Below are 14,508 nucleotides of genomic sequence, written 5' to 3' on the forward strand. Positions count from 1 at the left end.
CTTTGCAGGAGATTGGTCCGAGGTTAATCTCTAGCAACCAGCAGCAGAGCACAACTACAGAGGCCCCACAGATGAGGGCTCTTCTGGAGCCAGCTGTCTGCTGAAGAAGGGTATAGGGGAAAGACCCAAATTTTGAAATATTTAGGAGATCACCATTCTGAGTGCTCATTTCATCTACCCGAAGGAAACTGAACACTCCAGTTGAGGGTAATGAAGAAAGAGAAGCAGTGTTTAATCTAGGGGCACTTTGGGGTGAGTCTTCCAGTGGGGGACCTCAGGGAAGGTGGAGGCACCAGGGAAAGTGAAGCAGAGTTGCTGCAGAGCACAAGGAAAGGCTCAGAACTCAAGGAGGAAGAAAGAAAAGATAAGCTTAGCTCAGGCAAGGGGCACCTTGTATCTAGGAAGCAGAAATGTGGTAGTGCAGGGGCAGGGGCTTTGGAGACTGAAAAATCTGGGTTTAAGTCCCTCCTCAGTCAGTCATTCATTTTAAACAATTTACTTAACTTCCAAAGTCTTGGCTTTGTCATATATAAAAGGTAAATTATTATCAGTTCTCATATGATTGACTGAAATCTAAAATGAAATATGAAATAAAACAACTAAAATATAGCAAATGAGCCATGGAGGCTAATCCCTTTATCTCCTCTCTTCATTGTTCCTATGTATCAAATAACTTCTCTCCATAGGTTATGGCTGCTTCTGTTGGTACAGCATAAGAGCTCAGCAATATTATGCTTTAGATAAGCCACACTAGGTAGTAAGCCCAGAAACTTCCACAAGTCATAATGACCATAAAAGGTAAGCTCAGAAAGTACCATTAAATTATGGTAGGAAACATGTTTTGAACAAGAAATCACTTTAGAAGACAATCTATTACTACAAGCAATTCTCCATGGTTCTCTTATCTTTCCACAAGTCTATTTTAACCGAGCAGAGGCATCAACTGCCCTTTTGTTCCAGATGGTCTTATCAGGGATGTTTGCATAGGAAACAGTTGCTAAGCCCTCTGGAGTGGGAGGCAGACTTGCTTACAGACCCATATTATAAAGACAATGTCTTCTCCTAGCAGGCTTACTGGCAGCCTGTTATAAGAATCAGGTTCCTGAGCTAGGGGTTCCTCAGCTTGTGCATGGCATTCACCTGGGCCCCTCTGTACCCCATCTTGGACTTGGGAGCAAAGGGAACTAACACAAATGCTGCCTGCTGTGTTATGAGTAACAAAGACCTCTCTCTAGATACAGGAGTCTTATGGTTTTGCAGCATCCATGAGACTATGACAAGCTAGTCTGTTAGCTTACAAGTACAAAAGCTAACTGAATTTGATGAAGACAAAAATCTCAGAGCCCCTCACAGTTCTGGATAGTTTTTGTTAGAACATGACTATAGTTTTCTATCATCTTATGTGTCACCTAAAAATTTAATTTACCTACTTCCTTTTCCTCTTTGTCTTAGCCACGCTTTCAGCCAGTAAGTATGTGTAAAGAGAGAGAGACACTGGAGATGTATAGATGGAGCTTTCAGCTGGGCAGGTGAGATTCTGGTTACATAAGGAAGTTGAGCAAAGAAGGATTCACTGAGGATAAGGGGAGCCAGTTTTTCACAGGCATTACAAGTAGCAGACTCACACAGGCATCTGCCTACTCCACAAACTCACAAGCACCCAGAACTTATGTGTGCAACAATGACCTCCCACTTCCTCTGCTGACCTGCTCTTTTCCCAGCCTTCCTTGCTTCATCACAGTAACAAGGTGTTCACCACGCAGAAATAAAGTCTTCTCAGAGGTCCCCATTAGCAGAGACACATTCAAAAGTCATCCCAAACCAAGAAAGGTAAAATTAAAATGGTTCTTCATGTCACAGTACTATCACTTCTCTGTCTTTTGGCTAAGATCAAGTGTATGTCATAATACTCTGAATAAGATTTTGATTTTTTTCATATTTTTCTTCACTGCACTTTTTTCCACTTTATCAAAATAGTATTTTAAAGTAAATTTTTAAAAAAGACGAAGTCTCTGTTGCCATTAAAACCCTTACCTCAAATGCAGCACAAGATTTGATGGGGTAGAGATAAATGTTGGTGATGATGTGTGTCCCGAGGACCTTATCTGGGACTCCTGGAGCTTTCTCTGAAGGAGTCTCCTGGGTTCTGACAGCCTCAGACAGAGGTGGGTGCAAACCCACCACATCCACAGTAGTGGGCGGGTTGTTCCAAACCTGGGAGTATGTGGGGGTGTCTTCCTGAAATGAGGGACTAGATCCGTCCACAGTGGCAGATATGTTCCCAGCCTTATCCTCGGCTTGTGGGGCTCCAGCCTCCCTGGGGGTGACCTGTAGGAGAGACTGGCCATGGGATGGGCACAGTCGGGTTGCTATGATGAACCTGAGAAAGGCCTGGGCATCCTCCAGTGTAGACATGTATCCAAATGAAATCCTCACAGACCCTGTGGGCTTTCCATCGATCAGATCCACTTCATCTCCACAGACGTGACCAGCCTAGAATAAAAGGGAAACAAGTCAGCCAGAGTGACTCACTTCCCATGGGTAAGTTGGAAACAATTTTATAAAACAAAATTAACCCAGGAAAACAGAACTGCCCCCTTGCTATGTGCTGTGTGACTGAGATGAGTTCCACGAGGACAACGGTCACTTCCTGGACCTCACTTTGCTCCTCTGTACATTGAGGTGAGTACCAATCTAATGAGGTCATTAAAAAATTTAGAGGAAATACTTCATGGAAAGCAATTACCCAGACCTGGGCATGGTGTTGACCTACAGAGGGGTCCAAAGATAGACCAGTGTTTCAGATGCATGAAGAGGTCTGCGTCCTGATTTGCCCAGGGCTGAGGCAGGAGCAACACATGCTGCCAACTCCCTTTAGCCTCTCTCAGAAATGAAAGGAGACCCGAGAATTACTCCTTGATAAGAGGCAAGACACACATGGATGTTCCATGGTGGCCCAAAGCCATCACGAAGGCAAAGGCAGCACAAGTGCCCCGCCAGGAGGAGGTAAAGATAGGAGGATCTGGCCTCCAAGCCTCCCTAAGCCCAGAGCTGGTATAGGGCACTCCTTGGTCCCCCACCTATCCCAGAGCTGGAACCAGATCAGTTACCCCAAGAGACAGAGCCCCAGGCCTTCCACAGGATCAAAGATTATATCTGGAGCTTTGTTTGTTTTCTAAGCCTCTCTCTTTATTTTCTTTTTAAACAAACCAATATTGGTTTGTAGCATTGTAAAGGCTTCATGTGTACAGTCTTTTAAATCAATATTTGTATATACTACCTTATGTTCACCACCAGAATTCCAGCTTCTATCCATCAGCATACACGTGACCCTTTCACTTGACTTACCTACTGCTCTTCTCCTTCCCTTCTGGAAACCACTAATTTGTTCTTACAGACTAAAAGCTGGTTTTGTTTGATTTAGCACGTTCACTTGCTAATGGTTAACTGGAGTCCAGCATATACAGTATTTAGTGGAAACCAAAATGAAACTCAAGTTAGAAACTATTCAGGAATAAATACAGACTCTTTGCTACTCTAACTATTCTTATCAAATGGTTCAAAACAGGCAGTACACTGAAGTGAAAAGCCTCACCTCGGGGCAGAGGGAGGGAATGGGGGATTCCAAGAGAGGCAGGACACCCCCTGAAAGAGTTCCTCTCCTCATCCTGTCTAGAGATAAGCCAGCTCTAGCATGGAAATGTTACCAGTGGGGAAGAACCAGTTACAGGTCCTATGTATGTATGAGCACATCCCACATTTGCCAGCCCCCTGTTACAACTCTCCTTCTATTGAGGCTTCTACAAGAGGAGGGGGGATGGAGTGGGGACAAAGTAGAGATGGTGTCCAATGGCCAAAGGTAAAGGCGATGGATGCTCTGGTGGTAGGGGTGGTGTGGACACATTCATCGAATGTGATCCTGTTCAACTAAGTCATATACAGTGCTGTAAACCAATGTGATCTCAATAAAGAAAAAAATAGTTTATTATAGAAATAATAAAACTCTTCTCCTGCTTTACATTTGTGTTCTTAAAGTAAAAATTGACTGCCACAGAGACACCCTCTTGAAGGTGTTCCATTTCAGTAGACTCCTTCCCCCCTGCACATCACAGATGGCGCAGAGATACGGGCCCACAGAACCAGCCCTCACCCGACAGGCCTGAGTGGAGTTGGCGGCATCACCACTGGTTCTCGCTGACCAGTGTTGGGACCACATGTACTAACCTGAAGATTCTTCTTGATATCATCGTTGCTTATTCCCAGGTGCCTCTGGCAGGCCCCGGTGTTACAGAAGCAGCCAGTTCGCACTTGGATGTTGTAAAGACTGGCCATTTTATCCACCTGAGGGTTTAACATGACATGACATGGAACCAGTGTTAGGACTGTCCAGTTTGCCTCCCTTCCTGGGAGGAGTTTCAGATTAACATTTTAACCTCTTTCTTAACAATAAAATGAAGATGTGAACCTGGAGTTTTGCTCTGCAATGCTACAAAGCACATTGTATAAAATGTTACTGAGAGGCAGAACTTAGGCAGTTGGATTATAGGCATATGCTTGAGAAAATACCAAGTCAGGCCAAGTTCCCAGTGAAAAGACCACGTTTCAAGCCAGAGTGAGAAGAATGGAACTGAGAGCAGGTGGGCCATGGCTGCGGGGCAGCAGAGCCCCAGGCTGCAAGCACTGCTGTGTGGACACTGCACACTACCCATTTGCTTCCATCGTGTCGTGAATGTTGAGAAGAATCGCAAAACCGCTGTTGGGAGAAAGGATCCTCACTCGCTCAAGGCTCAAAGGTAGGGCTGCCCACGGAGATATTTGTCCATCATCTCCAGCTGTGGGGCAAGGCCTCCATTCCCCCAAAGGCCTTTGCTACTCTAACTATTCTTATCAAATGGTTCAAAACAGGCAGTACACTGAAGTGAAAAGCCTCACCTCGGGGCAGAGGGAGGGAATGGGGGATTCCAAGAGAGGCAGGACACCCCCTGAAAGAGTTCCTCTCCTCTTAGCCCAGGAGGCTAAACCCAGAAGGCTAAACTCAGGAAAGCAACACCATGCCTGGCAGGTAAGCCTTGGAAACTTTTCTCCCTGGGAAGTCACATTCCGGGTGGCCAGAAGCAGCCATGAGGAGTGTGGTGCCCTCTGCTGCCCAAAGGTCACCATGCAGCCAGCCCGGCTTCCTGCTGGGCATGAGGAAACAATGGTGCCTCCTCCACACACTTGTGAAGACCAGGCTGAATTCACTTCAGCCATCTCCTCTGGACTGTCAGAGTGAGAAGAAGCCATTCTCTGTGTTGAACTGAGGAAAGCAACTCTGCTCCTTCACCCTTGGCTGACAGCTCAGTGATAGGGAAGCCAACTAACAAATTTCAGGGATTTCCTGGCTCTCTGAGGTACAACCTTGCAGCACCACTAGATCTGGCCAACCCTATCTTCAGAGTCCAGTAGTTTCCTTTCCTAGAGAAGCCCTCTTTACTTCCTGCACCCCAATTCCTGCCAAGATGTATTAGAAATCTACCTACCACACTACCCTTCTCCCCCAACCTACCCCGTATCCATCTTGCAGTTACCACTGCTGGGAAACAAACCTCCTAAATTTAGTGGAATAAAATAATCACCATTTTATTGCACTCACAGCTACAGAGGGTCAGGAATTCAGGAAGGTCACAGAAATGCTGTTCCATGATTTCCCAAGTTTCATCAGGAAGACTCTAAGTCTTGGAGTGAGAGCTGGTGGGAATCACCTGGAGACTCACTTACTCACGGGGGCCTGGGCCCCTGGCAGGAGGACTCACAATGGATGGCCACCCCAGTGCCTGTGACTGGTTTCCACTCAGGATGGCAGTTTCAAGGTAGAACTTCAAACAGTCACCCAAGGCTCCAAAAGTGAGCGCCCCAGGGAACAATGCTGACATTGGGGGTCTTTTCAGACTTAGACTCACAAACCATCACCTTCGATGACATTTTACTGAGAGTCACAAACCCACAGAGATTCCAGAAGAGTTGCTGCTCCGGCCACACTTATACTCTTCTTCCTAATTTCCCCTCAGGACCCAGGCTCCTTTTCACCCTTGGCCCTGCAGAACCACACACGGGTATGGCCTGTGCCCAGCCAGGTGAGGGAAGGGGCTGTTGCAGGAGATGAGCACGTGAGAACGGGCCTGACCATAGGCAGCCTCCCAGCCAGGAGCCTCTGTGCTCAGTGTTTACGGAACACTTGCTCCATACTTGCCCTGGGTTAAGGGGGCCTGTACTGCATCTCATTCAAGCCTCATCACAGCACTGTCAGCAGGAGACACTGTTATCCTTGGTAAGTTTTAAGTTTACTTGCCCAACTTCACAGCAAGAGGGCAGTCAGAATTTGAAGTCACACTCTTAACCACAGTGTAGAGTGACTCCCGCCAGAGGGGAGAATGAAATTAGGAGTCCTGGGTATCAGAAACAATAGAGCTGGGGCCTCCCTAGTGGCACAGTTGTTAAGACGCAACCTATGAAGCTGTCGCAACCTCTGTAGCCTCTGCAACATGAGTTCGATCCCCCGGCCAGCGAGGTTGCTACCTACATGGCTCAGCAGACTTCTCCTGACTCACCCACTGCTCCCCTCAGCAGTGTACTTCAGTCAGTCTGCCTGTTCTGTTCCCTGCTCTGTCTTTAGTGAATCCTTTCACCCCCCACATCTCTGGTCTGTACCCCAGCTCTTGTATGCATAAATAAATAAATCTTTTTTTAAAAAAAGAACCTAGAGCCTTCACCTAGAAGGAGAAATTCTTTCACACATCCTTTGGAAAAGAAACAACCACACCCAACTATGATGCCATATTATTTTTCCAAAGTCCTCCCAAATCCCTGTAGAACTCCCACACCATGAAGTAGCCCCAGATTCCACTCATGCAAGGAGCTTCTGCAAACATACAAAGGGAGAAATGTGTCCTGTGTCCTTGGTGAGCTCAGTCAGGCACATGGACAGGCAGTTCTCTGCCTGGGAGATTCCTTCTCTTTGAGGGTGCTCAGGGCTAATGAGGAATTCTTTCCCCACTCTGCCTGCCATAGCTTATTGCATTTCACTTGTTGCCCCATCCAACCCTCTCAGAAAATCAAACTTATTTAGGTTCAAAAATGAAACTTATGGGATCTCCCTGGTGGCACTAGGGGTTAAAGAAGCTATTAGCAGCCACTCCAGACTAGGTTTGATCCCTGGCCAGGGAGCTAACCCACATGGTGCAGCAGACCTCTCCTGACTCACCCACTGCTCCCCTCAGCAGTGGGTGAGTCAGTAGCTCTACCTGTTCTGCTCCCCACTCTGTATCTGGTGACTCCTCTCACCTCCCCGCATCTCTGGCCTATACCCCAGCTCTTGTATGCATAAATTAATTAATCTTTAAAAAAAAGAAATTTATTTCTCCAATTATATTTTAGAAGGCAAACCTTTTGTCTCCCTTGCGTTTTCCAACCTTCCCCACTCAAAAAAAATTTTTTAATTGCACACTCCTGAGCAATGTCTAGGCCTCTTCTGCAGGTGTATAGCTAAGGGGGGGTGTGCACAATTAAGGGACACCTGTGTTTGTAGAGCATCACCCCTCATTACTGGTGAGAACTGACATTTCCCCCAGGAGAATATTTCTCTTGTTTGTTCCTCAGGAAGTTTATGGGTACACAGAAGATGCGGGGAAACATGGTTCCTTGAGAAAGGGATTTTGCTTGAGAAATTCAAGGCTTAATAAGGTGAATGGCAATGGTGGTTTTCAGGAAAAGATGAGCACTATCTTCCGAACTTATCTGACAATCAGATCTGCTCCCTCCCAACACTCTGGGAAGGTTTTTTCCTATGACCAGTCGGTAACACTCCAATTGGTGATCACCTGCCACCACCATTTCTGAGCTCTTGGTACAACTCTGAACTTTCTTACGGAATGGAATGTGAGCAGCTTAGTCAATTATGGAAGATCTCAAGCAATTTCCCAGTCTGCAAACCACTATTTGCATAGCTTCCAAGGGAAAACACATACAAAGGATATATTTTACAACCAATCTACCAAGTCCTTTCAATTCAGAGCAAGCAAACAAATGATGTCAGCAGGCCTATGATTTTACATAATACCAAGGGTATTATGGTATTACTGGGTCCACCCACCTGTTTGTGCATGAAATGACCACAGATGTGGTGTTCTGTCTACACTGTTTTTCTGTCTACATCATTTTGGGATGTCTTCCCTTGCTAGGAAGCTGTCAGCTCTCCCCATCTACTGCTATCAGTGAATAGACTTTTTCCCCATCTGAAACTGACCACTCATGACTGCAGAATGAGGGCTGAAGAACTAAATAGGCATGTTCCTTAGAACTGGATGTGAATAAGAGCAAAGAGTGCCTTCCCTAGGGCCAGCAGTAGCGCCCATGGAGTAAGGGCTTTCTCATAGTCCTGCAAGGACACCAGAGGCTTTCATTGCAAACTTCAGGACTCAGGAAGGCTGCAGAGTTACAGAGGAGAGATTCTGTTGTGGACAGGTCAGCAAGGTGAAAAGAAAACCCACCTGGGAGTAGCCAATGATGGTCCCATTGTCATCAAGCACATTAAAATTGATGATTGGACCATGAACCTCCGGGCTGCTGAACTCTGAATCACTGTAAATTCGCACAACAGGGGCTCCATTGGGGTACCGGAGAGCAGACAGGGCGGCGTAGGTATACTTCGTCAAGGTAAAGGTGTGCTGCCTTATATGCTCCATTCCACCTCAAAAACAATTATGAAACATCAATGAGAGTCATAAACTTCATGTAAAATTCACTCACTTGTTTTTAAGAAAACAAGATCATGATAATTGCTAATCCTGAACTTTATAGTAATGATTTTATTTTTTTTAAAGATTTGTTTATTTACTCATACAAGAGCTGGAGTACAGGCCAGAGGTGCAGGGGTGAGAGGATTCACCAGAGACAGAGTGGGGAACAGAACAGGCTGACTGACTGAAATATACTGCTGAGGGGAGCAACAGGCGAGTCAGGAGAGGTCTGCTGCACCATGTGGGTTGCTCCCTGGCCAGGGATCGAACTGGTGCTGCAGTGGCTACCAATAGCTTCATGGGTTGCATCCCATCCCCTTGCCCCGGGGGAGGCTCCCTATAGTAATGATTTTAAATACAGGTAAATATTATATTGCAAATGCACACAGACTAGACATTGTCCTTGGTATTGAACAACAGTTTGCCATTGTGGTCTCTGTGGAATCTTCCCATAGGAATTCTAGCCATCCTCTTTTTTTTAAATAATGTTACTTAAACATTCAAGTACTTTAGACCTTTTGATGGTTAAAGGAAAATACAGATGTATAGAAATGTCCACTGACCTGTGAGATGCTGAAGGGCATCAAATCCATGTTTAAGTGCTATCACATCAAGGAAGGAGATGGTGCCATCTTCGAACCTGCAACCACAGGAAGGAACAAGGTCAAGGTATGGCCAGGACCTCCATGTGTGTTTTGAGTATGTAACCAGGTTTTGAACCTAGACTTAGCCATAATCTATCAATACCATCCCCTATCGTGCTCCCTTTCAAGACAAAGAGTTCTACACATACAGGCCTGCATCTGGCTCTGATCGCTCAGCAGTTTTCTCAGAATGGGCCGCAGAGATGATAAAAGATCCTAACTGTCTTGACCACCTTGAGAAATCCTGCCTTGCCTCTAGGAAGACCGCAGACTTGATAAAACCTCAAAGTGCTGTGGGCTCTTGAAATGCTGTCCTCGACCGCAAGAGGGCACTACCCTCACTGCAACCAATCAGTGTGATCAATGGCCGCTGCTGTGAGGCTCTTAACCAGTCTAAGGCAGGTGCGCGGCCGCCTGGGGTCTTGCGTGGGTCTGGCCTCGCGGGCAGTAGCACAGACCCGCCGTGGGGTGTTCTGTAGCCCCGCGGTTGCTTGCAGCCATTCCTCTCTCTCCCCCAAGTCATGCTTCAACCTGACCAAGTCCGTATGTACCGCCACACCTGCCAGGGCAAAGGTAAAAGCAATGAATGACTGATTTGTCTTACACTTTTACTTTCAAAGCTGTCAGGACTCGGGCATTAGGCGCTCCTCAGGTGCTTCCAAAGCCTATGCGTCAAGTACTCAAAGGAAAGTGCCCAGGTTTCAGAACTGGTAGATCAAGTCAGAGAACGCAGCACTGGATGAGAAAAGGGCCTCCAGGGCTCTGAACAGAGGATGGACAGGATGGACTCAGGCTTTGACAAGACCTCCCTGGCTGCTGGAAGGGTAAGGGGGAAGAGGGGAGATAGTGAAGAAGTTTCAGAAGCATCTAAGATGCTTCCGAAGCACAAGAATGGTGATAAACAGCCTTATCCAGGTTAAAGCTTATAATGGAAATATTTCTCTTTGTATTTTAATACTCTAGGGATAAGATTTGTTCAAGATACTGTTACTACAGTATTACTAATGGCAATTAATAGACATAGAATTAAAGATAATCAATTATTAGTTGATTAATCACTGATGAATTAACAAATAATTTTAATCTTTAATAAATTAAACAGTATTAGCCAATGATGACTTGTTATTAACTGATCAATAATAATAGACATTTATTAGTCAATAAGTAATAGATTCCTTGGGAAAGGGAGGTCTTGTGGTTTCCATCAAGAATGTATCTTATTTGGGTTACAAAATAGAAAAGATTAAAAAATAAGGTCCAAGAGCATAGTCAATAAACATTTGGGTTAGTATTAAATCTCTTAAGATCTAGTCCTAAGTTGACAAAAGGAAAATTAGACTTTGAAGCAAATACAATCTGCATTCTGGGAATCTTAGTGCAGCACCTGCTGTAAAGCACCCACCTGAAACCAAAGAAAGAGGACTGAAGAAAATCCCTTTTACAATCACATCAAAAAGAATTAAATACCTATGAGTAAACTTAAGAAGGAGGTGAAGGACCTGTACAATGAAAACTGTAAGACATTGTTCAAAGAAATAGAAGTCACAAAGAAAGACATGTATTCCCTGTCCATGGAATGGAAGAATTTATATTATTAAAAAGGTCATTTTACCCAAAGCAATATAGAGATTTAATGCAATCCTTATCAAGTTTCAATGGCATTCTTCAAAAAAATAGAGCAAACGTTACTGAAATTCATATGGAACCACAAAAGGCCCTAATAGCCACAGCAATCCAGACAAAAAGGAACAGCGGAATCATACATCAAGACTTCAAATTATATTACAAAGCTATAGTGATCAAAACAGTATGGTACTAGAATAAAAATAGACACACCACCAATGGAATAGAATTTAGAGCCAAAATAAACTCACAATTATATGTAAAGTTAACCTACAACAAAGAAACCAAGAATATACATTGGAGAGAGGAAAGACTGTTTAATAAATAGTGTTGGCAAGATTATGGTCAAAATAAGGGGGGTGGGAATTGTATGGGGACTATAACGAAGATGAAAATGCATACATTGTGCAAAAATGAAAAATGATGTAAAAATATATAAAATAAATTACTGTCTCAAAAAAAATAGTGTTGGGAAAATTAGACAGCCACATGCAAAAGAATGAAACTAGGGCCTCCCCGGTGGCGCAGCGGTTGAACGCGGGGTTGCGAAGCTGCCAGCAGCCTCTGCAGCGCCGGTTTGATCCCCAGCTGCTCCCCGGCCACCAGAGGAGGGTCCCACATGGTGCGCAGACCTCTCCTGCTGCCTGCTGCTCCCTCAGCAGTGTACTTTGGTCCTTCTGCCTGCTCTGCTCCCTGCTCTGGCTCTGGTGAATTCTCTCACCCTCCCGCGCTTCTGACTGTACCCAGTGCTTGTATAAATAAGTAAATAATAAATAAATTTTAAAAAAAAGATTAAAAAAAAAGAATGAAACTAGACCACTATCTCACACCATATACCAAAATTAACTCAAAATGGATTAGAGACTTGGAAACCATAAAATACATATAGAAGAAAATGTAAGCGAAACACTCCACAACATTGGCTTCAGTGATGTCTTTGTGGGTTTGTCTCCAAAAGAAAGAGAAACAAAAGAGAATATAAACAAATGGAACAACATCGAACTAAAAAGCTTCTGCACAGCAAAAGAAATGAACATTAAAATAAAAATACACCCTACTAAATGGGAGAAAATGTTTGCATATCATACATCTGACAAGGGGCTGATATCCAAGATTGACAAAGAACTCAACAAAAATAAAATGAATAACCCAATCAAAAAATGGACAGAAGAGCCAAAGAGATACTCCAAAGAAGAAAGACAAATGACTAACAGACACATGAAAAAATGTTCATCATCACTTATCATCAGGGAAATGCAAATCGAAACACAATGAGCTATGGTCTCACACCTGTCACAATGGCCCATATAAAAAGATAACAAGTGCTGGTGAGGATGTGGAGCAAAAGGAGTGTACATGGGAATGCAGACTGGTCCAGCCGCTATGGAAATTATGGAGGCTTCTCAAACTACTAAAAATAAATCTACCAGATAGTCTCACTCACAGCAGGAATCTAGAAAACTTAAATAAGGGACCAGGAAAGAGAATAACTATAAGAAAGAAAATATCAAAATCAACAAACAACTATGAACCAGAGACACTCTATGGGGGGTGTGGGGGGCGGGGAAAGGAGGGATTGGGGTCAAAATAAAGGGGTTGTAATTGTATGGGGAATATAAAAGTAAAATTTAAATTTAAAATAAATAAATAAATCTACCAGGGCCTCCCTGGTGGCACAGGGGTTGAGACGCAACCTATGACGCTATCCACAGCCATTGCAGCACGAGTTTGATCCCTGGCCAGGGAGCAACCCGCATGATGCAGCAGACCTCTCCTGCCTTGCCTGCTGATCCCCTCAGCAGTGTATTTCAGTCAGTCTGCCTGTTCTGTTCCCTACTCTGTCTCTGGTGAATCCGCTCACACCCCACACCTCTGGCCTGTACCCAAGTTCTTGTATGCATAAATAAATAAATCTTTAAAAAAATAATAAAAAAATGAATCTACCATACAATCCAGCAATTCAACTTGTAGGTATCCACCCAAAGAATGCAAAAGCACTAATTAGAAGGGATATATGCACTCCTATGTTCATTGCAGCACTTTTTATAATAACCAATTTATGGAAACAGCCCAGGTGACCAAAGAAAGATGAGTGGATTAGAAAAACGTGGTGTGTGTGTCTGAGGGGGGGGGGTGCGGTTGGGCAGCAAAAAGTAAGGGCCCCAAAGGACTATGGGGAGGACTATGGGTGGGTGCCTTGGTGGTGTGTGTGGTGTGGTAACATACATCTGAGGAGTGTGACCCTATACCTCTGAAACATACGCAGTGCTGTAAATCAGTGTTACCTCAAAAAAAGTTAAAAAGTACTGTTGTTCAATATTTTAAAAAGAGAGAAAAAGAAGTATGCTCCTGCTCAGCTGTCCAACCACATCTTGCCTGTATTGAGCTGCACCCCTTCTCTCAGACTTCAGGTGGTCCTATTAGCTAAATAAAGCTTGAGTTATCTTTTTTTTTCTTTTTAATTTATATGATGTTGTGTCCTGTCATTCTGTTCTTGATCATATTAAATGCTGTATTTTGACACCTGGATTCAAAACGCTTTACATTAGCATTTCTGTTATAGAAAACCCATCTGCGGAGAAGTTCTAAATAAAAGAGACTTCAAGTAGCCTATAACACATATTTATGCCACCTCCATCTTGGTGCTTCACCTATATTAGCTCTAAAGAATGGTATCCTTTTAGAAACTCACTTATGAAGAAAAAAATAAGGTGCAGAGATCAATTCACATGTGCCCATTTCCATGGCCTGTCTGCTAAGGTTCATCCCCAGGAGTCCCACTCTAGGTCTACACTCTGGGGCCTTGACTCTACCATCAAGGTCATGGCCCCATCTATAGGACCCTTGAGTCTACACCTGGGTCTGTGAAGGATCCAGATCCCTAGGCCTTCTCAGGCACCAGCAGGGTGACAAGCTCCTAGGTCAGCTGCCATTTTTACCCTCACACATGACCATCCCTCAGATTTCTGGGCATGACCTACACTACCTGTCCCTGCAACCTGAGGAAGACACACACCCCAACACACTCAAGCAGAAGCCTAAGTTCTTTGAGGGCAAATAGCTGCCTACCCTCAAACTTGCTATGTAATTCACGAAGCCTGCTATTAAGAATGTCCCACAAGTCTGGGGGTCTCTGATTTAATTGGTCCTTGCTAACGAGGTGCCAAGCTGAAAAACCAGTTGTGCTATCAACATGTGTGCAAACTTGTTCCAAATAGCACCATCTTTAAAAATCACCACTTTAATTCCTGCTATTTCTCAGTGCTGTGGGCCCAGTGGCCTGCCCACTTTACTCCCTTCAAGGCCTTTTACCTCCCCTTATTACAGCCCTTATCTGCAGGCCCTTGTCCTGCCACGGCTGTGGAGAAGTGATCAGAGTTCACTGAACCTTGCCTGGCACACCTCAGCCGACCTCTGCCTTCAGATCTCAGTCCTGCCGCCAGCCTCCATCCCTGCCAACAATAGCC

General features: G+C 44.6%; 1 protein-coding gene across 1 annotated transcript in view; it reads right to left on the reverse strand.

Moving 5' to 3' along the window:
- MOCOS (molybdenum cofactor sulfurase) overlaps positions 1-14,508 on the reverse strand; it is a 46,383-nt gene that overhangs the window by 21,482 nt on the left and 10,393 nt on the right. Inside the window, 4 exon segments of the mRNA XM_037508641.2 lie at positions 2,035-2,493; positions 4,225-4,341; positions 8,526-8,725; positions 9,338-9,414. Coding sequence (XP_037364538.1) covers positions 2,035-2,493; positions 4,225-4,341; positions 8,526-8,725; positions 9,338-9,414 — 853 coding nt within the window.

This window comes from Talpa occidentalis, unplaced genomic scaffold (assembly GCF_014898055.3).
Source record: "Talpa occidentalis isolate TD23 unplaced genomic scaffold, MPIMG_talOcc4v2.1 talOcc4.13, whole genome shotgun sequence".
NCBI classification, from domain to species: domain Eukaryota; kingdom Metazoa; phylum Chordata; class Mammalia; order Eulipotyphla; family Talpidae; genus Talpa; species Talpa occidentalis.